At 55.3% G+C, this 26101-nt stretch overlaps 1 protein-coding gene across 1 annotated transcript in view; it reads right to left on the minus strand.

Moving 5' to 3' along the window:
• The window catches only part of LOC107142802 (maestro heat-like repeat family member 5), a 51564-nt gene that overhangs the window by 11972 nt on the left and 13491 nt on the right, over window positions 1-26101 (minus strand). Inside the window, exons 6-18 of the mRNA XM_048802232.1 lie at window positions 23267-23374; window positions 22879-22995; window positions 22232-22351; window positions 21096-21248; window positions 20433-20555; window positions 19669-19748; window positions 18575-18710; window positions 17734-17829; window positions 16523-16627; window positions 15171-15306; window positions 14720-14886; window positions 11492-11641; window positions 10684-10838 (exon numbers count right to left, since the gene is read on the minus strand). Of these exons, the coding sequence (XP_048658189.1) occupies window positions 10684-10838; window positions 11492-11641; window positions 14720-14886; window positions 15171-15306; window positions 16523-16627; window positions 17734-17829; window positions 18575-18710; window positions 19669-19748; window positions 20433-20555; window positions 21096-21248; window positions 22232-22351; window positions 22879-22995; window positions 23267-23374 (1646 nt within the window). The remainder of the gene's footprint in view (window positions 1-10683; window positions 10839-11491; window positions 11642-14719; window positions 14887-15170; window positions 15307-16522; window positions 16628-17733; window positions 17830-18574; window positions 18711-19668; window positions 19749-20432; window positions 20556-21095; window positions 21249-22231; window positions 22352-22878; window positions 22996-23266; window positions 23375-26101) is intronic.

Consider the following 26101-nt stretch of genomic DNA (forward strand, 5'->3'; position numbering starts at 1 on the left):
GGGGAGAGCATGTGCCCATCACCACAGAGGAACACGTGCAGCCACAGACGGAGAGAGGCTGTGACAGGCTTCAGGAGGATGAAGCCCCAGGACACGAAGCTGGGGAGAGCCCAGACCCCAGAGGAGACGTGCACTCCATCTCTGTGGAATTCCCAGGGCTCGGAGGCCCCCTCGTGCCAGGAGGCTGAGGGCCTCTGCGGCACAGAGGGTGGCGCCTGGGGGCTACTCTTGGATGGGTACAGGGATTCTGCTTGGAGTGATTCTGTGGGCTCAGACAGTGGTGGCAGCTGCGCAGCCCTGCAGATATGATCAATGCGCTGAGCTGGACCCTTAAGAGTGGTTAAATGGCAAATTCTATGGCACACATAATTACCAAAGTTAAAGTAATTCATGATGTCATATGCCAAACCCATTGAATCGTATACTTTAAATGGGCGAATCCTTTAGTATGTGAATTTTATTTGTGTTGTGTGTATGTGTGTGTGTGTGTGTGTGTAGTGCTGGGGTTGAACCCAGACTCATGCATGTTAGGCAAGCACTCTATCACTGAGCTACTGCCATAACCTATGGGTCATATCTTATTAAATCGTTTTAAAAAAAGGAATGAGCTGGGCACAGTGGTGCATGCCTATAATCCCAATAGCTTGGGAGGCTGAGGCAGGATGATTGCAAGTTGGGGGACAGACTTAGCAGCTTAGCAAGGCCCTAAGAAACTTGGTGAGACCCTGTTTCAAAATAAAAAATAAAAAGATCTGGGACATGGTTCAGTGTCTAAGCGCCCCTAGGTTCTATCCCTGGTATTAAAGAAACAGAAAAGAGCGGGAGGCTCGGGTCCCCCAGGAATGGTCTGCCAGACTACTTGAATCAGCGCCTCCCTTGAAAACCGCTAAAAAGCCTGGGGAGTTAGAATCAAGGGTCCTAAAAGCACCAGAGATGATGGAACTGCAAAGGAGTGCCAGGCCGCGTGGAGTGTATGAAGACCTCAGGATGCAGGGACCCTGGAGCCACCCAGGCCCTGAGGACGTGTGACAATTCTGGAAAGGTAGGGCCTTTGCCAGCCTTGCGGGATGGGGGGCAGAGACTGAAGCCCAGAGGTGGGTTGGTGGAGCAGGTGGCCTTCCGCCATCCCCAGTGATGCTGAACTGGTTGTGGAAAAGCCGGTGAACATCCACCAGTGTGAATCGCCTGGGGCTCCGGGGTCTGGAGTCCTGGATTTGGCTGAAAGCGACCTTCAGCTGGAGTGTCCTGTCCTTAGGTGAATCATTCCTATAACATTTTCCCCCAAATGAACATCTAGCCTGCTGTCAAAGATAACCAGACCCAGGGGCTGGGGATGTGGCTCAAGCGGTAGTGCGCTCGCCTGGCATGGGTGCGGCCCGGGTTCGATCCTCAGCACCACATACAAACAAAGATGTTCTGTCCGCCGAAAACTAAAAAATAAATATTAAAAAAATTCTCTCTCTCTCTCTCTTAAAAAAAAAAAAAAGATAACCAGACCCAGGAGGAAGCAAGACTGCATGGGTGGCATAGAGCAAGGACAGATGCGATTGTCATGGTTTGGAGATGGAATGTCCCCGAAAACTTCCTGTGGTGATACAGGAATACTTGGAGGTGGAGTGATTGGATGGGGAGAGCTGTATCTAACCATCTTCCCGATTTGAATGGACTAAGGGGTAGTAGTTGTTGGCAGGTGGGTTGTGGCTAGAGGAGGTGGATAACTGGGGGCGAGTCTTGGAAGGGGGCATCTTCGCTGTCATCCTGTACCCACCCATGTCTCCTTCCTGGCCACCAGGAGTGGAGCAGCACCCCTTCACCCTCCCTTCCATCATGAGACTCACCTGGGCTCAGAGCGATGGCCTCGGCTGACATGGACCGAACCCCTGGAACAATGACCTATAAAAATAGACTTATCCTCCTCTAACTGGTTCTTATCAGGTGTGTTGGTCCCAGTGACAAAAAGCTGACTAGTAGAGATTGGTACTGAGCAGTAGGGCTGTTGCTGGGACTAACCTGACCATCTGGTTCAGCAGCCTTTGGAAATGGTTTGCTGGAGGAGTTGGAAAAGTTCAGAGACGCAGGCCATGGGACCCTGAGGGTGCTGTAAGCAGAGACTCGTGGGCAATTCTGGTGAGAGCTCAGGAGACCAGAATGCTGAGAGGAACGGAGACAGACTATGCTCGTGAGATTTCAGAGAAGCAAGGGTTCTACTGGGAATTGAACTAGAGGCCACTCATGTTAGCGCCAGGCAAAGAACTTGGCTACATTTTGCCCATGCTCTGGGTGAGCTGAATTTAACGGTGGCAGACCAATTAATCTGGTGGAGGAAATTTCCAGACCACACAGCACTAAGGTGGTGGCTTTGGTGTTGCCGGCAGCCTTTAGCCGGGTTTGCTGTAAGAATCAGGAGCAGAAAGTAGAGCTGAAGGGCTTCAAACACTTGCAGTTTGACCAGAAAACTGGGGAAAGGAAGGCGTGGTTGTTAAAGAGATCAGAGCCACCAAGGAGACACTAAGGACTTTGTACAGAGACAATAGGAAGGACAATTTGAGGGCACCCCAGGAATTTGCATGACCATACTCATCACTGACTCAGGATGTAGAAGGGAAAATTCCCTGAGAAGACATTTTGGGGTACCCTGCTCACATAGGGGGCTAGGAAGTTGTCTCACCAGGCTCAGCACCCAGGCATTCAGAGGCCCACAGGTCTCAGCTGCTACTTCAGCTGGAAGTGGACCTTGGCATCGTCCACGTGGCGCTGGTTCTTCAGGAAAGCGGGATGGTGCAGGTAGAGGGTCAAGAAGGTGTCCACTGAGATTTCAAAGGAGGGCCTGGGTCAGAGCCTTGCAGGCTGCCCCCAGGGGGGGACGCACACAGCTGCGAGGGTGAAGCTGAGACTCGAAGACCCCAGAAATGAAGAGATGTCAGTAACATGGAATGTCTCCCCACTAACCTGCCGGCTGCAGAGAGAGCTGGGCTGAGCGAGGCCCAAGGAGGGCGGCCACCCGGGCCCTCTGGAACCTCAACTCCTCACCATGAGCCCCAGAGGCTGGAAGGGGAGCGACGGAAAATGTCCGCCTCGCTGGGCTAAGGTCCTGCTTTGGCCCCTCCCCGTCTCTATACCCCCGTTCCTCCCTTTGAAACGGGAATGTTCACTCTATGCCGTTAGGTATTGGATGTGAGTAACTTGCCTTGGTTTTTCACAGGGGCTCACAGCCAAGAGTTTGCTTTGGAATTGGACTATATAGGGACTGTATAGGGACTATATAGGGACTCTTGGAGATGGACTAAATGCATTTTGCTTTGTGAGGTGGACATGAGCTTTTGGGGGCTGGAGTGAAACGTAATGGTTTGGATATGAGGCACCCCCCCAAAACTCTGATGTGAACGCAGGAATCCACAGGAGTGGATAATTGGATGTGAGAGCTCTGACCTCATCAGTCCACCCTAGTTTAATGACCTAATTGGATGGTAACGTAGGCTGATGGGTTGGCAGGAGGAGGTGGGCTGTGGAGGAGGTGGTGGTGGGGTGCCCTTGAAGGTCTCACTTTTCCTTTGCCTTTTTTTGTTTCCTGGTTGCCACAAACAAAGCAGCTGCTCTGCATCGCACCCTTCCATCATGACGTCCCCCTGTCTCACCCTGGGCCCTGAGCATGGACTACACCTCTGAAACCAGAGCCCAAATAGACACCTCCTTCTCCTTCTCGGGTACTTTGGTCACAGTGACAAAAAGCTGAGTAACAAAGGCGACCTTACAACAGCTAACACGCTGGACTGACCAGACCTGGGCTGTGGGCAAGCCTTCACTATGAACAGAAATGAAGGGCAGCTTAAGAGCATGTGCAGGAGACAGGAGTCTGGGAGGCAGACTATGGGCAAGTCACAGACAGAACCAAATGGAAACCTTAGAATTAAAGAACACCAGGTCTGAAACCAAGCGTTCAGTAGGAGAATTTAACCTCAGATCACCGTGGGTGAAGGAGAACCTGTGAGACACAAGGCAATACCACCCTCGGCCCAGAAGAAGGCAGAACAAGGGCACCGCGGAAAGAGGAGACCCCGGCACCTTCAGAGGAGCCAGTCAGATTCTGGCTTCTCAACCGCAGCAATGGCGGGAACAGAAGGACGCGACCTTGCTGGGCTGAAAGAGACAGTGCAGTCCCCCAGGGCTACATTCTAAGACCCCCAGTGGACGCCTGAAACCAAAGCAGATCTGAGTCCTATGTAGACTGTGCTCCTTGCTACACGATCTACATGTCTACATAAAGTGTGGTTTGTAAACTGGGCACAATGACTAATAAATAGACAAGTTTATCAATACCCTGGGTATGTGAGTGTGGTCTCTTTCTATCTAAGCTATCTTTGTGTCACCCTTTTCTTGCAAGGCTGTGAGGTGCACAAGGTCTATGTGCTGAGCCCAGGAGAGGCGGGTGGAGGTGGCAGCAGGATGCCACGCTAGGCTACTGCATGAGGGTCGCCGAGCCCAGCACTGTGATCCAGTAACAGTCCCGTGATACCCGGGTGGCTGCTGAGGGACTTGTGGCAGACAGTGTGTGCAGCTCTGGACACGGGGAGGGCTCACACTCTGGCCCGGGAGAGAGTGTGAGCTTCACCACACCTCACAGAACCATGCCTGATTTAAAACTTCGGATTGTTTATCTCTATCTCTGGAACATTCTATTCACTATGTTTGGACTGTGTTTGACGGTGGTAACTAAAGCCAGGGGTCAGGGGAGACCCCTGTCACTGCCCACCTGGGATTCTGCACCTAACAACGACACCCTTTAGGACTGAGGGTGAACTAGGACATTCTCAGACAAAAACCGAGAGTACTTGCTCATGACAGACTCAAACTAAAGGACGTGCCTCAGGCTGGGGACAGATGGCTTGGGTTCCAATAAAGAGCGAAGGGTGAAGAAGGTAGTGAGATGTCAGCAGCTTGGGGCAGGGCTGGGGCTCGGCAGGGCACTTCGCCGCATGTGCGAGGCCCTAGGTTGGAGTCTCAGCAGCATATAAATAAATAAAAATAAATAAAGGTCCATCAACAACTAAAAAATTATTTAAGCTGGGCGCAGTGGCACATACCTGTCTTCCCAGCGGCTCAGGAGGCTGAGGCAGAGGATGGAAAGTTCAAAGCCAGACTCAGCAAAAGTGAGGTGCTAAGCAACTCAGTGAGACCCCTGCCTCTAAATAAAACACAGGATAGGGCTGGGGATGTGGCTCAGGGGTCGAATGCCCTGAGTTCAATCCTTGGTCCTCTAAATAAATAAATAAATAAATAAAGTCAGCAGCTCTGAGTCCTATCAACGTGTGAGATTTCAAATAACATGGCAGTAAAACAAACAGCAAAGGCATTAAAACAGAGAGTGGCTCAATTCATTTGAGGATTTTGGAAGTTTGGTTTCTTGGTATGGAAAGAGAAAAGACGGTAAACTTCACACCAAACGTTGACAGTTCTATTACATGGAAATGGATAAGCACTCCAACCACAGACCAAGATTGGCTACGAATGTTGTTTACAAGAGAGGGGTTGATGCTGAAGAATGGGGGAGCATTAAAAGTCAGAGCACGAGGGAGAGCATGCAGCACTACTGACGGCTGCATCAGTGTTCGAGGAAGCTCATCACTAGACCACGGGGCTCTACCACAGCAGGTTAATGTCAGGCAAGCCAGAAAGCCTCCAAAGAGTGGCCCACCTGACACCCTTTATATGAAAACATAAAAAATGAATTCATATGAAATTAGAAAAACAATAGAATCCTTTGAGGAATGTTTATGTAATAAGACTCTGCAAAGGAAGGATGGCTCTTTTCTTCTTGATATTTATTTTTTAGTTGTAGTTGGACACAATACCTTTATTTATTTACCTGTGGTGCTGAGGATGGAACCCAGGGCCTCGCATATGCTAGGCAAGCGCTCTACAGAGCTGCCAAGGGCCCAGGGGAGCTGGGACGGTTCCATGAAAATCACTCAGTGGTGGATCTGAGAGCTAAAGGCCAAAGACAAATCGGAGGACTTTCATGGGCTGCTGAGAGAGGGACACGAGGTAGCACCTCCACGAAAGGGACAATCGGGCCTGACCGGCGAGCTGCCCCTGGGAAAAGGGGCTTCCAACAGCCAGTCAAGAGAGGGCTTGTGTCCAGATTGCACAGGGACGCCTGGACATCTGCGGGCAGGAGGGACCGCACGACAGAAGAGTGCACAGCACATGGGCAGGCACATCCCCAAAGAGAAACCAAGTGGCTGAAAGGAAACAGAAAGATGTCCAGCTCCATCATGCAATCACGGGAGTGAAAACAAACACCATGAGATGATGAACAGCACCCACCAGACTGGCTATGTGGGTGCTAAGTATTAGTAAAGATGTGACTCAGCAGGACCCTATAAACAAAGAAGGACTGCTGGGGGTATGACTTGGTACAAGCACCCGGAAGACACCTTGCGCCATCTATTAATGTGTGAGGCACGTGAAGCCCGAGGTCTGGGTGTGTCCTAGAGGAACACATTACGGAAATCAAGTGCTCACATGCACAGGGCTTGTATGTAAGTAGGTCCAGTGGTGCTGTTTATCCCTGGATGGGAAACAACCCAACGTCTGTGGTAGTGAACATGATGATGTAGAAGGAAGGGTTCAGGATGCCTCCATGCGTCGCTCAGCACGCTGTGGGGAGGAGGGGCTCCCTGGAGTGTGTGAACCACAAAACCCATTTTGATGTCCAAATTCACACCACCCATGTGGTCCCCAAAGCCTCAAGCAGAGGCTTACACTTCAAGTGGTCTCAACTTGACAGTGCCCAGGTGATCAGCAGAAGCTGATACAGATTTAGTTGTAAGTCACCCTGCGTGAGAGACACACTCTGATTTCATAGCTGTGAACATGTGAAAAATGTGCTTAGAATTGAGAAATAAGGTAGAGATTCCAATTCAAGTAAAGTGGAACTACGAACTTCTGGGTGAATGAACACACCCTTGTTGACTGCGTCTCCGCCTCCCAAGATCTCCTGGAAACACAAGAAGGGAAAAGTAATACCACACAGAGACTCTGACCCCAGTGTAGTACAGAGAATGCCCAAACCTCAAAGTCACGGTACGTAAAAGAAAAGCACGCCAGTCCGGTGCGCAAACGCAGCTCTTCCCCAAACACACCCCAGGGCAAGCAACAGGGTTGAGGCTGAGCTAGACTACCTTTAGAGGACTATCCACTCTACGTGGATTAATACTGGGGGGGGGGAGTGTCCTAGGAGCTCAGAGCTCCAGCCACTCGGAGGAACTTAACAGTATGCTCAATCTGAAGGCCCGTCCTCAAAATCAGTTTTGAGGAGAAAAAGGCAAAAACAAACAAACAAAGCATCCCCAAACCCCAAACCAAGAATTAAAACCAGGAGAGGTAGCCTTTAGAAATTGGGTGGTGAAAAGGAAATCAGGGAGATGGAAAAATGTAGGGTCCTGCAGAGAAAGGAGAACCCAAACAATCGGAGCACGCACAACCCATTTGCACACCACAACAAGTCTACTAAATCATCTGGCCTTTGCTATACTGACGGAAGAGGGTGCCATTGACCTGAAATCCTATAAAACACTCCACTAGCACAAGCATAAATGGGAACAAAATTAGCAAATCTGCAGAGCTATAGTATAAAACAAGAATCAACACCTATAAAATGAAGAAATTCCCCCTGAAGAACAATCATGATACAGAAGAACCCCTAAAGACACCCATTCCAAATGTAATTTAATATGCTCAAACAAGCATTTAAATACATGAAAAACCACCTTGAATCATAAATTTGACAAAGAACAAAAAACTTCAATAAGAACTGAAAAGAGAATCGATTGAATTCAGTAAAGTGGAAGAATTGAAAAAAAAAAACTCAGAATAAACAAATATTAAATGGTGTTCATGAGAGAGAAGACTCAAGTGAAAATTTAATAAGAGACATTTAGGAAGGCAGAAAAACAACTAAGAGGATGACTGTGAGTTTATGGAAGAAGTAAAAGGGGAAGAGAGACGTAGAACTCTAATACAGGACCAATGCTACTGGAGTCCCCAAAGCTGTATTGAGAGCCGTAAGCAAGAAAATGTCCCAGAAATATCAGTAACAGCACAGAGTCCTGAATTACAGAGTCAAAGAATGCACTAGGTACCTGAGAACATTAGCCCAGAACATTAACAGACATTTCCTCATAAAATAGTTAGATTTCAAAGATTAAAAAAATCCTCCAGGTCTCTAGGCTAAAAGATCAAATAACTTACAAAGGTAAAAAATTGTTATCAGACTTAAAAAAAAAAACCAATACAAGGCAATGTTACAACAGCACTTAAAATACTAGCGGATGGCAAGGGTGAACCAAGGGTTTTATACCCAGCCCAACTGCCCTTCAAACGCACAACTTCCAGCCTAGAAGGACATGAAGAGCCCGGAAACCAGGTGCCTTTTCTTGGGAAATCTGTCAGGGAACGAACTTTGCTAAACTATAAGATGGCCAGAAAACGTCAGCATAGGGATGACGGTGAGTGTGGTTACACACACTGGAGGTGAACGCTGAGGTGGGCTGCACAAATTGGGTGCAAATCTACATCCTTTGACAAAGTGCAGCTGAAAAAACGGGAAGTATGGGGAGGAATAAAGAGAAAAATGGAATAACGTCACTGATTGTTGTGTAGAAACTGGATAGGGTTAAAGCAGATCAAATAAGAGGAATAAGCCAGGTATTAAGAGGTCAAACAATGAAATAGGGGGCTTGGGGCATTAAAACAGGTCAGGAGGACGGGGCTGTAGCTCAGTGGTGGCGTGCATGCATGCATGAGGCCTTGGCTTCAGTCCCTAGCACACACATAGAAAAAGAAAAAATAAACCCAGCAGGTCAGAGCACAAAAATAACAACTGGAATGAAATCACGACACTTCCTAAACTAAAAAAAGAATACATCTTATAGAAAAATAATCATATCAAATATAGCAAAATACAATGACAAAATATTATGAAAGACTGATCATCCGCACATCAATGAATATCACCTGTTAAAAAAGATTTTAAATTTGGGTCACAATACCAAAGCACTATATAATACGCTACCTAAAACAGGGATTCTGCCAAGTACACCAGGCCAGGGGGGAAGAAATGAAGTCAGAGTAGTGATCCTGATAGCAGACAGAGTAGAATCTAAGTCCCCCAAGCACTCAACAGGACAGAGCAGAGCACCTTTAATGTTAAGGGTCATGTTTTTTTTTTTTTTAATTTTTTATTTGTTTTAATTAGTTAAGGGTCATGATTTGTAAGTAAGAAATAACAGAATATGCATGCACTAAACAACACAGCAACATGTGTGAGGTCAGTAACTACAGGAGGTGGAAGGACACAGAGACACATGAATGTTCCTTTAGTTAGACTTCAACACATGTCAGTCCAGGGGACAGGGGACAGAAAGGAAGTCGGATGTAGGGGACGAAGACACCATGATTGGCAAGGTAAGCCTTGCAGATGCATATCCAACTCAACCCCAGGCGACAGAAAATGCACTTTCTTCCTGAGGACCCACAGAACACTCACAACGCAGTTTTCAGGACCAGCCAACCCAATGAAGGAGAAGCATGATAGACCCCCTGATCACGATGCAATAAGGCGAGAAGTTGCTGACACACAACCCAAAGGTGCCTGCACATGGGCACCAGCAATCTTCCCAGAAAGCACTGCTGGGTGCTGGGAGCTTGTGACCTCTCCTCTGCTGGCTCCCGCATGTGCAGCGGAGAGGGCGGCCAGGTGAGCCGCTGAGGGAAGGGCCTGGGTATGTGCGGGGAGGGAGGGGATGCTGGGTGGTGGAACGGCATCAGGGAGCAGGGTGAGCCAGGAGAGGGGCTGCGAGAGGTGGGCACAGTGGCAGCTACAGCTTCTGAAGGGTGGCAGCTTGTTGGGTACCCAAGGGAGAAGCCATAAAGGTGGGAGGGGGAAGAAAGGGGTCAGGGGAAGAAAGTCTTGAAATTGGTGACGACCAAGTCTGGGCCAGGACCATGGGAGTGGTAGCTGCGGGAGGATGGAAGGCAAGATAGCCAGGAGAGGGAGACCCGGGCAGAAGTCGGGGAGGGAAGAGCAAAACCCCAGTGTCACAGCAGGAGTCTCGCAAGAAGGTGTCCCTGTCTGGGAGCTACACCCTGGAGGAGTGAGCATGGCCCAGGGCGGTGTGTGGTGGATGGGTGGCAGGTGGTATGAACTGAGGATATGGGACGCAGAGCTGGGACTCTGCGGGGAGCAGCCATGCAGCAAGGACCCTAGCCACCTCCAGATCCAGGGTCCAAAGGCTGTGGGAGGAAAGCCAGCCTCACTTGAGAGGCTGTGGTGGCTGCTGGGGGTCCTCGGAAGAGCAGGGAGAGAACGTCTAGAGACGATGTGGAGACAGAGGGGACTTTGCTAATGGATGGCGAGGTTTGGGGGTTTTTCCAGGAACACTCAGGGTCCTGGGACCCCCTCACCAGGTGAAGGGTGGGGGGCTGGGGCAGGACATGTTGTATGGAATGCTGACAGGTGGTGAGCAGCGCTTCCCCAGTGTCCCTCCCAGGAAGGCAAGTGCTCCCTCCCTGCGCCCAGCACCTGGGCTCCCTGTGCACTCAGGAGGGCACCCAGGAGGGCACAGGCCATGCCCCTGCCTGGGGAGGATGGTGGTGGGTAGTGAGGGAGGGAGGGCCGGGCACCTGTCCAAGGGCATAGAGAAGTCCAGGAAGGCAGCCACCAGCTCGGGGGTGTGGTTCCTGGCCAGCAGGGTGATGGCGGACAGGGCATTGTCTTTGGCTTGGGGGATGCGGACAGAGCAGAGGCGCAGGTGGATGCCCCGGCCCATGTTAGCAACCTGTGTGAGGAGGGAGAGGTCAGTGGGGAGGCCCTGCCCTGGGGACTCTGACAGGGGAGGTACAGCCTCCCTGGAGCAACTGGTCTGACAGGAGACAGGCCCACTGCCTTGGGGGCCTTTGAGAGCTTAGCACTCCCCTCAAGGTCTGGCAAGCAACCCCCTCATCCTGCCCCAGACACACTGCTCCGGTGCAGGCTGCTCTGGTGCCTGGAGCATCCTGACCCTTCTGCTTCGAGGTCGGTTACACAGCTGTGGAGGCCCAGCTCCCACATCACGGCCTGCAGGACCTGGCATGAGCTGTCCTCTGGCTGGGGGGACCCCTCCTTTCCCTCTGGGCCCACTCTGCACCTTTGCATCTACTGGCCATCCTATCTCCGTCAGTTGGAGAGCTCCCGGAGGGTCGGGTCTGTCCCTTTGCCCCATTCCCCCCATAGGGTCACAGCAGGCTCAACCACTGCACGTCTGCTCCCTGGCTTGCAGCCACCACCAGGCTCCTCACGCTTGCTTGGACCCTTCCCTCAGGCATTCCCACTTTTGGCTCTGTACAGGGTGGCTCTGGCTTCCCCTTCTGGGCCCAAGCTCGGGGCTCCTGTCTTGGCCTGGAGGGTGCCCCTGGATAGTGCCCAGCCCTGGGTGGTGCCCCAACCCCTCACGGTCTCCAGCTTGGCCCCGTGCTGGTGGATGACAGCCAGCAGCAGCTCAGCGGCCGCCTGCACGCGGAAGGGACTGGAGGAGCCCAGGCCACTGATGGCCGTCCAGATGAGGTCCGTCACCTCTGCCATCAAAAGATGCCTCATGGTCTCCTGTGGGAATGGAGAGGCCATCACTGGGTCCTGTGTCTGGGCACCCACTCCCCCACCTCTGGGTCTACCCTGTCCTTTGCCCAGGCTCCCTGGGTCTCCGAACACCCACTCCTCCACGTGCCCCCCACCAGGCATTTGCAGTTAACTGCTGTCACATCTCCCTGCACAAACTACAACCCAGAGCACAGCAAAGGACAGCAGGTCTCCTCCTCTCCTCTGCCTGTCCTTGCCTCCTAGGGCATCCTCATCTGCTGGCCTCAGCCCGGAGGGGAGCTCTCCATGGCCAGGCTCCAGTTCTCAAGAGACACTGAACTTCAGAGTGTGCAGGGTCTTTGAGATCACCTGGACCAAGTCCCAGGCCTAGAGAGGTGTAGGGCCCACCCTTAGCCACAGGACAGGGTGGCGATGGTGGGGTCAGGCTGGGTAGGGCCAGGCCAAGCCCATGTAGCGCCTCCCTAAGACCTCAGCTCTGCTGGCCACGAGTATTCTCCCAGAGACCCTCGAGGTCTAGGGAGGGGCTTACCTCTGCAAGCTGACCATGACAGCTGCCCAGAGGGAGGAAGGGCACTAGGGGATGCAAGGTGGTGAGTATGACCCTTGCACCATAGCCTCCTGGAGGGTGGAGTTGGGCCAGGGCACTGCACAGGCAGAACCTTCTAGAATGCTTTAGAACATTGCTGCTCAACATAGTAGCCACCAGTCACCCATGGACTATTTGAATCTATCTAATAAAATTAAAGTTCAGTTCCTTAGAAGCACCAGACACATTTCAAGTGCTCACTAGCTTTACAGGCCAGCGACTGCCTTGGACAGCACAGATGTTGAACATGTCCAGTCTCCCAAAAGGTCAGGTTGGAATGGTGATTTGACTCTGAGAATCCTAGAATACACACCTCAGGGTTGACAAAGACTTTAGGTATCCTGCTTTTACTCAGGGAGGTACAGTGAGGGCAGAGGTAGTCGTGGTAGTGATGAGGATGGTGTGGGGTCATAGTAATGGTGGTGGTGGTGATGATGGTGGTGATGGCAATGATGATGGTGATGGTGATGACAGTGGTAATGATCATGGGATGATGGTAAAGATAGCAACGATGGTGATGGTAGTGATGATGACGATTATGGTAGTGATGATGGTGATGATGATAGTGATGATGACAAAGGCATGATATATCCAAGGTCACATGAGTAATCAGGGTCACATGAGAACCTAGGCCCAGAGTATCTGTTCTCCAGCTGAACCTTCCTAAATCTGCTATCCTATGATTAGTAAACCCTTCCATATTTGCCCCTCTTCCTGCTCTGCCTTTTGTCCAGGGAGAACCAGACTTGGACACCCACATTCTGTGCGAAGGTACCAAGCAGCATGGAGCAGTCTGTCCTTCTCCAGGTCTTGAACACTATGCTCTTAGTGGCTCAGTTACATTCTCTGTTGGCCTGGTGATAGTGGTGGTGATGGTGGTGATGGTGATGGTGATGATGGTGATGGTGATGATGGTGATGATGGTGATGGTGATGATGGTTATGATGGTGATGGTGGTTATGATGGTGATGGTGATGATGGTTATGATGGTGATGGTGGTGATGGTGATGGTGGTAATGGTGGTGATGGTGATGGTGGTAATGGTGGTGATGGTGAGATGGTTATGGTGGTGATGATGGTGATGGTGATGGTGATGGTGATGGTGGTGATGGTGATGATGGTGATGGTGGTGATGGTGATGATGGTGATGGTGATGATGGTGATGGTGGTGATGGTGATGGTGGTGATGGTGGTGATGATGGTGATGGTGGTGATGGTGATGATGGTGATGATGGTGATGGTGGTGATGGTGATGATGGTGATGATGGTGATGGTGATGGTGATGGTGATGATGGTGATGATGGTGGTGATGGTGATGATGGTGGTGATGGTGATGATGGTGATGGTGATGATGGTGGTGATGGTGATGATGGTGATGGTGATGGTGATGGTGGTGATGGTGGTGATGATGGTGATGGTGGTGATGGTGATGGTGATGATGGTGATGGTGGTGATGATGGTGATGGTGGTGATGGTGATGATGGTGATGGTGATGATGGTGATGGTGGTGATGATGGTGATGATGGTGATGGTGGTGATGGTGATGATGGTGATGATGGTGATGATGGTGATGGTGGTGATGATGATGATGGTGATGGTGATGATGGTTATGATGGTGATGGTGGTGATGGTGATGAATGTGATGGTGGCAGTGATGGTGATGATGGTGATGGTAATGGTGGTGATGGTAATGATGGTGATGATGGTGATGGTGATGGTGATGATGGTGATAATGGTGATGGCGGTGATGGAGGTGATGATAGATGGCGGTGATGGAGGTGATGATAGATGGTGATGGAGGACAACCAGTGGGACTCCACCCTCCTTGCCCTGCCTTTGTCCCAGCTCAGGTTCTCTGGTATAAAACTGTAGCCAAGCCAGGTTTTTCCCACTCAGGGCATGGACAATTAACATATTAGCCCCAGGTCTTTAGATTTTTGTACTAAAACGATGGGCCTCAGCGCTCAGCTCACTACAGCGGCTGAGCACCAGTTCTGACTAAGCCCTGCTGTGGTGCCGAGAGCCCTGTGCACCCCTTCTCCATCTGGTTCTAGCTGGACAGACTCCCTGGTGGTGTTTTCTAGAGGCCAGCCCTACTGCAAGCCTCAGTGAGATGCCACCTTTGACCTAAAGGGCTCAGGTCTAACAGGGCTGATGAGGGAGGCAGTTCCAGAGGTCTTTGTTAGCAGGGTTCAACCCCAACATGGACAAGCCACCAGCTCAGCCTTCCTGGATGGACCTGAGAGGCTCCGTGAACCTGGCCCTGCCCAGGCAATGCCGGCACCCTGCTCACACTGGACTGTGTGAGGACAGGACTCAGGGAAGGCGTCTGGAGTCTGAGAAGGGACGGCAATGCCCCGAAGCCTTCTATGGTAGGTGCCGTGCTGCGGGCTCCACTCCAGCACCACAAGAGACAGGGTCCCACTCCCATCATACGCTGTGGCCTGCTCTGCTATGCCCCTGCGCTGCGCAACCTGCCCAGACTCTAGGGCTCTGACCTTGAGGGCTTGGGAGCTTTCCAGGTGGAAGATGCTGTCCGTTGGGGATGCCAGCTCCTGGGGGTCCGGGGAAGTGGCTTTCTGTTCACTGCTCCAGAGGGGGGCTCCCTCTGCACCAGGCTGGGAGAACTCCTTGGAGGTCAGTGACTCCACCTGAAAAGTTTCTCCTGCTGGCCGGACGGAGACAGAGCAAGGTGAGGCAGCGCAAAGGTGGGCCCAGGCCTAGGTTGTGATGGGGGCAGTTAGGATGGGGTCATTATCTGTAAATGGGTCAGGCCTGTGGCCTGGGCTTGGAAGTTGGGGCAAGGCCATTCTAGGGTTATGGCTGAGATCAGGGTTGGGTTTGGGGGTAGATTGAGGGAGAGGTTAAGTTCAAGGCACTGGTGTGAGTCCACCGGAGCCCGTGGTTGGGGTGGGACAGGTGTGCCAATGGTGGCCCGCATAGGCTCACCTTTTTGGCGTATCAGGAGCTGGTAGAGATGGCCCACCCCTTCCAGGCTGGAGCGCTGGATGGCCCTATCCGGGTCCTGGCACAGAATCCCCAGCATGCCCACTAGCTGCCCGATGCGTTTGAGGCCCTCCTTTGGCTGTGTTGAGAGTGCAGGGGACCACTGAAGGCAGAACCTACCCACAGAGTCCCCAGGCGGCCATGCATGCACCCAGCCCAGCTGAAGGGTCGGAAGGATCCCCTCAGATTGTGTGGCCGGGCCAGGCTAGGGAGTGGGCGAAATAAAAGGCTGCCAGAAGACTTAGCAATCAAGAGAGATGATGTTACTGTCAACACGATAGTAAAGAAATCAAAATGAACACAAACAAAAAAGTGTGACAACCTTAAGTAAAAACAGGATCTAACCCTACCTGACCCCAATCCTGGCCCTGGTTCCAGTAAAACTTCATTGATGAAAACAGGTGGCCAGCCTATGGGCCACGGTCACATCAATCACGGGGCCCACTAATCACATTAAAGCAGGGTTAATCTTGATTGTGGAGTTCCTGGCACTCCTGTAGGGCCTGAGGCCATCACCCCTCACCTGCCTTACCCTGGTCCCAGTCCTGTGGTGTGGACGTGGGTTTTGAGCAAACTGAAGCCACTTTAAATCCCTCTAGGACTGCAATGACCTTTCCTTTGTGGCACGACCCTGCCCTCTGCAGTCCTGTGCCTCCCTGCCCTGGAGCAGTCTGTAGTTAATGGTGACTGGCTGGTACAGGCAGAAGCTCCGGCGGCTGCAGGGAGCCAGGTTCCCACAGCCCAGGACCTCAGGGGCCATGGCGCAGGGGAGGCCCACTGGATGCAGGCAGTGGGAAGGGGTGTTCCACGCTGCACCCCTGGGCCCCCACGAGGTGCAGGCTTGGGTTCAGAGCCTGTTCACAACCTGCAGCTCACCTGACTCCCACCACACCTCTCAAGGAGGAGCCATTTCCACTCATTTTACAGGTGAGATGCAGAGGCCAGGGGAAGAGAAACACTGCCCCAGGCCACAAAGTGCATGGCTAGAGCAGCCTCCTGGGTCAGGGGCAGTGTCCTCCTGGTTCAGAGCCCAGCAGAGAGACCTTGACCAGGGTCCTTTTACCCCAGCCTGTTTCTTCAAGTTCTGAAGAGGGTGAGAACACTCTGTAAAGGGGACATTACCTGGGCTGCCATGGAGCCCTGTGGGGGTTGCAGGGGGCTGAAGTATACGCTCTGGCCTGGAGGTGTGGACACAGGCCCTCGAGCTCCGCCAGAGCTCCCCTGCAGGCTGCAGGGTCCCTGGGCTCTGGGGCAAGAAGCCCCGCTGCAGAGGGCATTTGGGGCCCGGTACTCACATCTAGGCAGCGTTTGTGGTTCAGGAATTTGAGGAGAGTCACACAACTGTGCACAGCCCGCTGCCGCTCATGCGCCTTCTCTGATGCCAGCCAGACGTACAGGTGCTGCAGGATGGGCGGGGTCGGGGGCCATCTGCAGCCCGGGGAAGTAAGGCCCCGCCCACCACTGGCTCGGTCCCCGCCCCCAGCCCCGCCCTCGGCTAGGCTCCTGGGCTTCGCTGGCTGGTTCTGTCTTTCCCAGGCCACCAGCCGTACAGCTGCCCAGTCCTTCTGTTCCCAGGAGTCCTGCCACGGGCGTGGCCATTTTCTCCCATGGGAAGCCCTCTGGGACTCTGGTTTCTTAACCTGCCATGTGCCCTAAGCCCTTTCTAGACCCGGGGTCACAGGGCGCTAGGCATCTTGGCCAGGCTGCGGCTGGGCTAGCCACCTCAGCCTGTCTGTGGGGCGCAGTGCGCTCCCTGAGTTGGGGTTCTGAGGAGGGTGAGGACACTCTGTGTTTGGAGCCTGGGGAGCCTTTATGACTTCCGGTGCTGGCAGCCACGGCCCCTCTGGAACACCCAGGGGGCTGTCAGGCTACTTGCCAGGCAGGTGGCACTTGCTCCTGCCCACCTCCCACTCCTGACTTCTACCTGTGTTCCCAGGCCCCCAGGCCCTGCTTCACCTCAGCCCAGCTCCTCGCCCAAGCCAGAGGGGTCCACCCTGCTGCCCTGACCCCCGCCCTACCCACTGCACCCACCTTGCTGCCCGCTGGTCAGGAGAACTCCTCCACACCCACACCCCTCCTTTGACCCTGTGCCCTCTGCTTTGGGGCCCTTTCCTGGCCAGGGACCTCCTTAGTCCTCACTCAGGGCGAGCTGATGAGGGCCCACTGGCCCTGACCTCTGACTGTCTGGCCAGCCCCTATGCCTGGGTGGTCACTGCCCCGTGATGGTCTCCCTCCTGACCCGGCAGGACTCCTGGAGGGCAAGCCAAGGTGAGAGCCACAGGCTGAGGCCGGGGTCACTGCTGCAGGGGAAGGGCCCTGGGGGTGCACTTCCGCACCAGACCTCACCCCGGGCTCCACCTGCTGCCCCTCCCTCCCCTCCACTGTGATGCCTAGTGTGGGAAGACCCCCCATCCAGGCCCTGCTTCCTCTGAGCCGCCCTCCTGGGGCCTCCAAGCCCAGGTCTGAGGACATTCCCCCCACTCCCCCGCTGCCCAGCCAGCCTCACCGACAGTAGAAAGTGCAGCTCTTCGGCCGTGGGGCTCTGGGTGATGAAGCTCTGCAGCATGCAGTCCAGCGCCTCTGTGGTCTGGCTGTACAGGGTCTGCCCGTGTGGGGGAGGGGTGGAGGTCCCAGGTCTGCCCGCCCCTGGGGGTCCTATTGCCTGCACAGCCCCAGGCCTGGTGGCGGCCATGAGCGATGCCCAGAGTCCCTCTGCAGGGACAGCTTCTATTATTTAACAGAACCTAGGAAGGGGCGGTGAGTGGGCCAGGTGCTGAGCACAGTCCTGGAGCCCCTCCTTCAGCCTGGCTGGGCAGCAGTGGGCTGGGTGAGGCCTGAGGGGGCAGGGCCAGGCTAAGTGGCTACGTGGTGAGACTGAGCCTGTCCCTGGGGAAGGTGGCTCCAGGGGTTGCAGGCCTTAGTGGCCGAGTTGGGATTCTTGGGCTCCTGCAAGGCTGGGAAACTCATCCTTTAGAGAGAGGCAACTCTCCCCCCTTGGGCCGCTGGGGAGCTCGGAGAGTAAAGAAGCCTAACTCTGCCGTGGAGCCAGCCACAGGGCCCTGCAGTGTGGTCAGTGCTGGGGTAGCCAGCCTCCCCCATGCTCGCGCTGAGGATTAGCAGGGAAGCTGCTCATATCCCTGCTCACAGGCTACTGCACAGCCACACGCATCCAGTATCTCATTTCAGTCACTTGGGTTGAAGACCACCCGTTCTACTCTTATCACCCCACTTCACAGGTGGGAAAGTGGTGCAGTTAGGAGACTGCCAGGGTCCCCGGCCCTGCCTGGTGGTGGTCAGGACCCTCCCGCCCAGCCCCCTTGCTGGGCATGCCCTTGCGGGGGCCTCACCTGGATGTTGGGTGGCTCCAGAAAGAGACAGGTGTGCTTCTCCAGGGCGTCCAGAAGCGGCAGAGCGAACACACTGCGGAGGCAGGTGGAGAGGAGCCGTGATTTCCTGTGCGTGTCCATGGGTGGCCTCAGCTTGCTGTTGGAAGACAGAGGGCAAGAGCCTGACACTGCAGACCTTTTAGCTTTCCGCCTCTTGCAGACTCGTGCGCACCCTGCCGCTCTGGTGCCCTTGCTGGCCCTCTGACAACTTAGGTGTGTGCCACCCCCGCAGGGCCTTTGCACTGGCTGTCCTGGCCGCCAAGGGTGTGCAGGGCTCACTCTCACCCTGCAGGGGCTTGGCTCAGGCCCCTCCCGGGCTACCCCAACACAGCCTCAGCCCGCGAGGATCGTGACCCCTCCCTGTCTCACTTCAGAGACACCTGTGGTCTGGGTACTGACAGTCCCTCCCCAATTATATGCTCTTGGAGAATAGGGACACTCCCTGCGTCCCCAGAGCCCAGGATGTGCCTGAAGAGCGCAGGAGGGTCTCATGCTTCTAGGAGGCCTGGGCACAGGGGCGTGGGGAGTTGGGTGCCTCGCGGGGGAGGGGCTGAACCAGTCTCACAGTGGACGTCCACCAGCTCCTCCTGCCCTCTCCCTGGGCTGTCCGGGTCGCCTGCCGCCTGCCTGTACTCTGCAGCCCCAGAGCAGGCAGCTCTGGATTCCCTGGGTCCCACTCCTAGGCATCCCCACCCAGCTAGGACAGGGACACCAGGTGTACCCTCACTGGTCTGTGGGTGGGGCCCTCAGTGGGGCTCTGTCTTGTGGCCTGGACCCCAAGCCCCTGGAGTCTGCCTTGACCCTGTCCTGGGGTTGACGGAGGTGTAGGCTGTGCCCACGTGCGCTTCCTTGCTTTCTGGACCCTACCCACCCTGGGGTCTTGCCAGTCACAGCTGTGACTGTGAGCATCTAGGGGGTCAGCTCCCCCAGGGAGAGGCTGTGTCCAGATGCTGCAGCCTGCGTGGGCTGCCCCTCCATGCAGGGCTTAGGCCCAGGCCTGCCAGCGTCAAGCCAGGCGGGGGCTGCTGTGGGGAGGGCTGCGGCTGGGGGCCTACCAGAGGCTGCTGATGATGTGGAGGGCCTGCGGCCTGCTCTCCGTGCACAGCGCGTCCTGGGGCTCCTTCTCCATCAAGACCTGCAAGTCCCCAGGCCGGGGCCCGCGCTCAGGCTCTGCCCGCCGGCCTTTGATACCAGGTCCCTGCCCGGCCTCCATGCCTTGGTGCCTGTGTCCCGTGACCCTGGCCCTCACCCACCCGGAGGGTCCTCTGTGGCTTGGGCCCTGTTGGGAGAGCCATAGCATAGCCTGGGGCCTGGCAGGTCAGATCTGGATCAGGCCAGGTACAGCTGCCTGACCTGAGGCCAGTCTCCAGAGGCACTCCAGAGGGGCGTGGGGAGTCAGGTGCCTCGCGGGGGAGGGGCTGAACCGGTGACAGAACAGTGCCACCTGTGTCACCTGTGAAGTAGGTGGGCAAAGCTCGCTGTCTGCACCCAGCAGCAGTGAGGAGCTGGGCTGTTCTTGCCCCGTCAGTCACCTGTGCCCTTCCTCTGCTGCCCTGGCCTCCTGTGAGGCCCGATCCCTAGCGCCTGGTCTGGCCCCAGGCGGGCCAGCACTGCAGAATGGATGGGGCTGGCCTTTTTGGGCCTTGGTGGCATCACTTCCAGGTCTCTGTAAGAGCCAGGTGACGGGGGACAGGAGCATTTCCAGGTGTGAGAGCCTGTGTGGGGCTTGAAGTGCTCTGGAGACCCACCCCGCTCCTCCAGCAGCGGCCACCAAGAAGGCCTGGTCTAGGAGCAGCCTCCGCAGGGGCCTGGTACGCACCATCAGACACTCGAGCAGCTCGGAGATCTGCGAGAACTCGTAGCTGTGGGCACCCTCATTCCGGCTGATGGCCCCCATCAGCCTCAGGTTGGCAGTGAGGAAGCTCTGCTTCAGGGTCTCGTCCTGCATGGGGCCAGGCCCAGGACAAGGGGCACTGGTCAGGAAGAGGGCCCCGGAGTGCATGGGAGCCAGCAAGGGGTGAGGCTGATGTCTTAGGGGCAGTGGGGTCCTTGCTGATAGGGTGCAGCAGAGAGCACCAGCTGGGAGCCACCTGGGGATGTCTCTAGGAGGGGGCTGTGGTTTTGTTTAAAAAATGCCAACGAGGCGACAACACTTAAACTAGGCCACAGCCTGTGGGAGGTTCTGGGGCATGGCGGGCACCCAGTGGGTGCTGGGCAGTGCCGCCTGGTTGCAGGCTGCTGGTGCAGAGGAAGAGTCAGCCTCTCCGTAGCCCCGCCCACCAAAGTAACCCGGAGAGTGGGGTGGGGTCTTCCCCAGAGCCTGGAGGACAGTGGAGAAGGAGCTGGGGGCAGCCAGGGGCAGGGCCTGGTGGGAGTGGGGAGGTGGCTGCCCGCCCTGTGGATACCAGGATCCCTGGGCTCTGTGACTGTGCTGGGGGTGCAGTAGGGCCCGGGAAGTTCCAGCGAGCAGCCCTGCCCCTACCCAGGAGCTGTAGCGGAAGTAGAATATCATCCTGGACAAGATGTTGTCCACCCACGGGAGAATGTGGGCCTTGGCACTGGCCGCCACCTGGCCATAGGCGAGGAGGATGGTGCTGCTGGCCCACTTCCAGCGCAGGTCCTCCGAGGTCGGGCCCTGGCACGTGGGGGCAGGGATGGTGCTCAGGCACCAGGGCAGGTGCTGAGAGGAAGGACCCTGCCCCATAGGCTGCTGGGGGGCAGGTGTCCCAGAGTGGTGGGCTTGTGCATATCTTAGGAAACCAGGGAGCATGGAATTGCCCCTCGAGGGGCTGAGCGACCCTGTGGGCCACCCAGGGCTGTGCGCAGGCTTGTTCAGTGCTGTAGGAAATGGCCAGTGTACAGGCCTCCACCTTCCCCCTCTGTGGTGGCCCCTTCCCCAGGAGCCCAGGGCCTGGCCCCTCTTTCTGCTGGACAGGGCAGTGCCTAGCACCTGTACCCCCTTGGGCTGTGGGGGCCTGGGAGGGTGTGCCTAACAGAGAGCTGGGAAGGCACAGGGCTGCTCCCTCTGGGTGAGACACCCCCCCCCCCGGGTGTCACCTGAGTACCCTGGTGGAGGTGTTGCCCTTAGTGACGAGGCACCTCTGAGGGCTGGAGACACAGGCTCCAGGCCCTGCTGTGCCACTTGCCAGCTGTGGGACCCCAGGGCGTCCTGGCCCTCACTGGGCATCTGGACAACTGAGCAGACCCGAAGGGTAGGCAGAGAACCCCTTCCCTCCTTGTGGCCAGGGCTGCCCTGGTCACATGGTGTGCTGCGTCCACCTTCATGGCTGTCCCTGGCCTGTCTCCCTTAGGATGGTCACATGCCTGAGGGCCGACCTCAAGCTGGCAGCGCTGTCCCAGCACGGCTGGGCATGACACTGCTCCAGCTGTGCTGTGGGTGCCTCAGCTCACCTCAGCCCCAGGCCAGGTCGGGGTCAGTATTTAGGAGGAAGCTGAGGCACAGGGGGCCATGCTGCAGGTGGGACTGGAGTCAGGCTGTGTGACCCAGAGCCCGTGCTCCTGGCCCCGCCGTGTCCCGGAAGTCCCTGCTCGGAGGCTCTGGTCTTCATGGAGGATGGAGGCCCAGGACCAGCCCTGAGCTGAGGCCCGAGCAGGTACCTTCAGGGAGAAGCTGTGCAGGCTCCACTTGATGGGCCCACTCCGCCCGAACTGGTCCAGGATGGCCCAGACGTCATTCAGGTGGCGGCTGGCGGCCAGCCCCACTGTGAGTGCAATGCCCTGTGTGGGGGACCCAATGTTGTAGGCTGGACCTGGCCCCACACCCAGCCCACTCACTGGAACGGGATGGGGGGACTCAGCCGAGATCCTGGGGCATCTAGTTCCCAGCTGCCCGCTCTTTAGGACATGTGACTCGGCCTGACCCCTGGGGACATCTCTTACGGGGTCTGGCAGGTGGATGAAGGGAGGCAGGAGGCAGAGGGGGGCCCTGGAGACTGGTCATCTCTCCCACCAGCTCTAAGTAGGCCTGATCAGGGGTGGGAATGAAGAGACAGATGTGTGGGGTGGAGCAGGAGGACCCCAGCTGTGGGCAAGGTCCGGGGTGAGCCAGGACTGGGCCTGTGGCCAGGGTTCAGCCTGTCATCAGGGTCCAGGGCTCAGTGCATGGCCAGGGCCCAAGCTGTGAACAGGATCAGAGTCCAGTGTGAAACCAAGGTCGGGGTTTCAGCAGGGAGATGGCTCAGCCAGGATGGGGGCCGACACCAGTGTGTGGCCAGTTGTGGGGACAGAGTGGACTGGGTCCTCACCTCCCTCTGCTTGGACCACTGGTGGGAGGTTTCCAGGAGGGACTGCAGGTGTGCCCTGACCGTGGTGCTCTCCTCCTCTGCCTGGAGGACCATCCCGTAGAAGGTGAACAGGAAGGTCTGAGGAGAGGGAGCATCCTGTCCGCGGCTGGACCCTCCTGGCCGACTGCCTCCTCCTCAGCAGCCTCCCTGACCTGCCCTTGGGCCCTCAGAGCCCTCACCAACAGCCTGGGGCTGGCTGCCCCGCTGGCCTGCAGCAGGATGGGCTTCTAGTCCTGCTGCCCAGACCCACCCGCTTCCTCTGGGTCCACCAGTTTCCTTCCAGGACCTGTGTGTCCTGTGGACAGTGCGTGTGGGGGGTGGGGTGGGGGCTACCGGGAGCAGGGCCCACCTTCTCTGGTAACTCTTCCTGCTGGGTACGGCTGGGCGTGGTGAGGGCCGATAGCAGCTCCCTGGACCACATGTCTGTGTTCAGGAACGGGACGGACTTGGCAGCCACCTGTGAGCAGACAGGGTGGGCAGGCTAGATTGTCCTTCCCTCCACTCCCAGAGCTGGGGCCTCTACCAGCCCGCCTAGCCCCAGGCAGTCCTGAGTTCTGAAACCCGTGCCCTTGGTGCCTCCCTCCTCTGGGTCTCCAGACCACTCTTCTGTTTGATAGCACTCAGGGGTGGGGGACATTCCTCAGGACGCCCCTGGATGTGTTCAAGTCGAGGCAGGAAAATCAGAAGCCCGAGGGGGGCGGGGGAGGGCTGCAGGGTGTGGTCCCGACCCCGGCTCTGGCCAGTCTCACCATGACAGATGCTCATGTGGGCTGAGGACGCCCCTCTGCAGGGGCAGGACACACTGTGTCCCAGGGCCTGGAAGTGCCTGGCACATGGAACATGCTCTCACGTGCACTCTGGTCAGCAAGAGATCAAGTGGGTGAGTGGACGCAGGACTCAGGGAGCCCAGGTCACACGGCTTCATAAGGTGGAGGCAGAAGATCTGTCCATTTCTGACATTCCCACGTTCTGGGACTCAGCAAGTCCAGGGTCCCCCCCACCAGATTCTCCTGGTCAGGGAGGCACCCCTCCCTTGCATAATTTCAAACCCCAGATCTTAAAAGACTGAGGAGTGCGATGGTCAACACTGAAGGAGGCGTGTTAAGGAACACCGTTACAACTGAAGCAGAAAGACTGTTTCTTTTGCTGTCATCTGTTGCCGGGGGCAGATGTCAGTAGTAAGAAATGGCACTTTATCAACCCACAAGCAAAGGCAAGCCATCCACTTGAGACTGAGGAGAAGACGCAGGATGAAGGTCCACAAACCCAGCTTTGCTCAGATTTAGGGAGTGGCTGTTAAGATGCGCACCGTGGTGGCCAAGGTTGACGGAAAGTGAAACCCGAGCAAGTCACATGCTGCATGATGTCAGTGAGGGACCACACAGGACCCTGTCCCCTAGGTTGTCATGGGCTGGAAGGTTCCTGTTGCTGAGTGACGCTGTGGCCATCCTCACATCTTTGCTCACGTGTTTGTGGCGATGACAGTGGAAATGGCCCTGATGCTGGGAGGGGTGGTCAGCAGCGGCCTGCCTGGTTTACGTGTCTGCTACATTCTTTTCTGTATTGTAGGGAGCGCCCTTGCCCTTCTGTGAGGCTGCGGACTGCAGAGCTGGCGAGGCCTCTTGGGTCTTGTGCTGGCCAGAGTCTCTGCATTCCATCGAGAGGCCACAGGAGCGACAGCTCGCAGCTCTTAGGACTAACCTCAAGGTTGGCAAGACTAACCTCGTGGAAGTGTCTTTAGTGGGAAGGTGGTTAGATCTGCAGATTTTTTAAAGGTTTTGGAAATATTAATGTCAACATCAATCAAAGCTTAAAATATCATGCATTTCCTCCAGTTAAGTCTAGTTTTAGGAATTTATCCTGAAGAAATAATTTACCATGGAGAAACGTCTTGTTGGGCAGAAGACAAGCTTAGAGTGCCCCCTGCAGGGGAGATCTCCTCAGCCCTCCCTGGTGCAGATCCTTGGGTCCCTGAAATGGAGACTGCTCCCCACTTAGGGTAGAGTCTGTGCTCCACTTCTGGCTTATTTGCTGATGCAGGGGTGCAGCAGACCCTGGGTGGCTGTTATGGTTGAGGTATGAGGTGTCCCCAAAAGCTCACGTGTGAGACAATTCCAGAAAGTCCAGACGGGAAATGATTAGGTTAAGGCAGCTGTGACATAATCACGGGTTAATCAACGACTTGGAATAGCTGGGTGGCAGCTGGAGGCAGCAGGTCCCCGACGCGGGTTGTATTTCACCCCTGGCGAGCAGAGCTCTCCCTCTCTCTCTCCCTCTCTCTCTCTGCTTCCTGGTGGCCGTGTTCTGAGCTTCTTCCCTCTACCAGGCCTCTCCACCCTGATGTGCTGCTTCACCTCAGGTCTCAAGCAATGGCGTCAGCTGACCATGGACTGAACCCCTGAAACCAGGAGCCAAAATAAATTTCCCTCGTCCATGTTGCTCTGTCAGGTCTTTTGTTCACATTGATACATGAAACAGTGGCTCTCTACCTGTAGGACAGGTGACTGCGGGACCCTTATGAGACTCTGCCCACTGGGAAGTCCTCAGATAGCCCAGAAGTGCCAGGGGCTCCTGTCAACCCCCTTTCTGTATGTCTATTGCTGTAAGTACCAGCCCCCCAGGTCCTAAAACTCAGAAAACAAAAGCCCACCCCAGAGCTCTGCAGTGACCTCATTGGGTAGCAAAAATTGACCCAAATGGATGCAGCACAATCCATGGGAGTTACTGTGAGTATTTGGTATCTACGTGAAGAGTTATCACTGCATTTGGTTCTGCACCTGCTCCAGACCCTTCTTCTAGATGTCTGAGGAATATACAGGATGGACATCATTTTGTTTTATTTTTAAAATATCTGAAATGTTCTGAATTTTGAAATATATCTGTTTCCAAGCATTTTGATTTTCAAAATTTTTAAGTATTTGAAAATCAAGCCATTTCTAACTTACAGTGAGATGCACAGGTCTTCAGTGCACAGCTCAAGGATCTGAGCAGAGACCCACGTCATCCACACACCATCAAGATGTGGGGTGGGTGCTTTCACCCCAGAGAGCTCACTCACGCCCTTCCTAGGAATCCCCATCACCCCTGTCACTCCCAAGGTTTCTGACCGACCCCACTGCAGAGGGGCCTCCTCTTTCTGGAAAAGGGATGTTTCGATTCTGGTTCAATTCTCAGCATTCCCCCC

This window comes from Marmota marmota, unplaced genomic scaffold (assembly GCF_001458135.2).
Source record: "Marmota marmota marmota unplaced genomic scaffold, marMar, whole genome shotgun sequence".
NCBI lineage: Eukaryota > Metazoa > Chordata > Mammalia > Rodentia > Sciuridae > Marmota > Marmota marmota.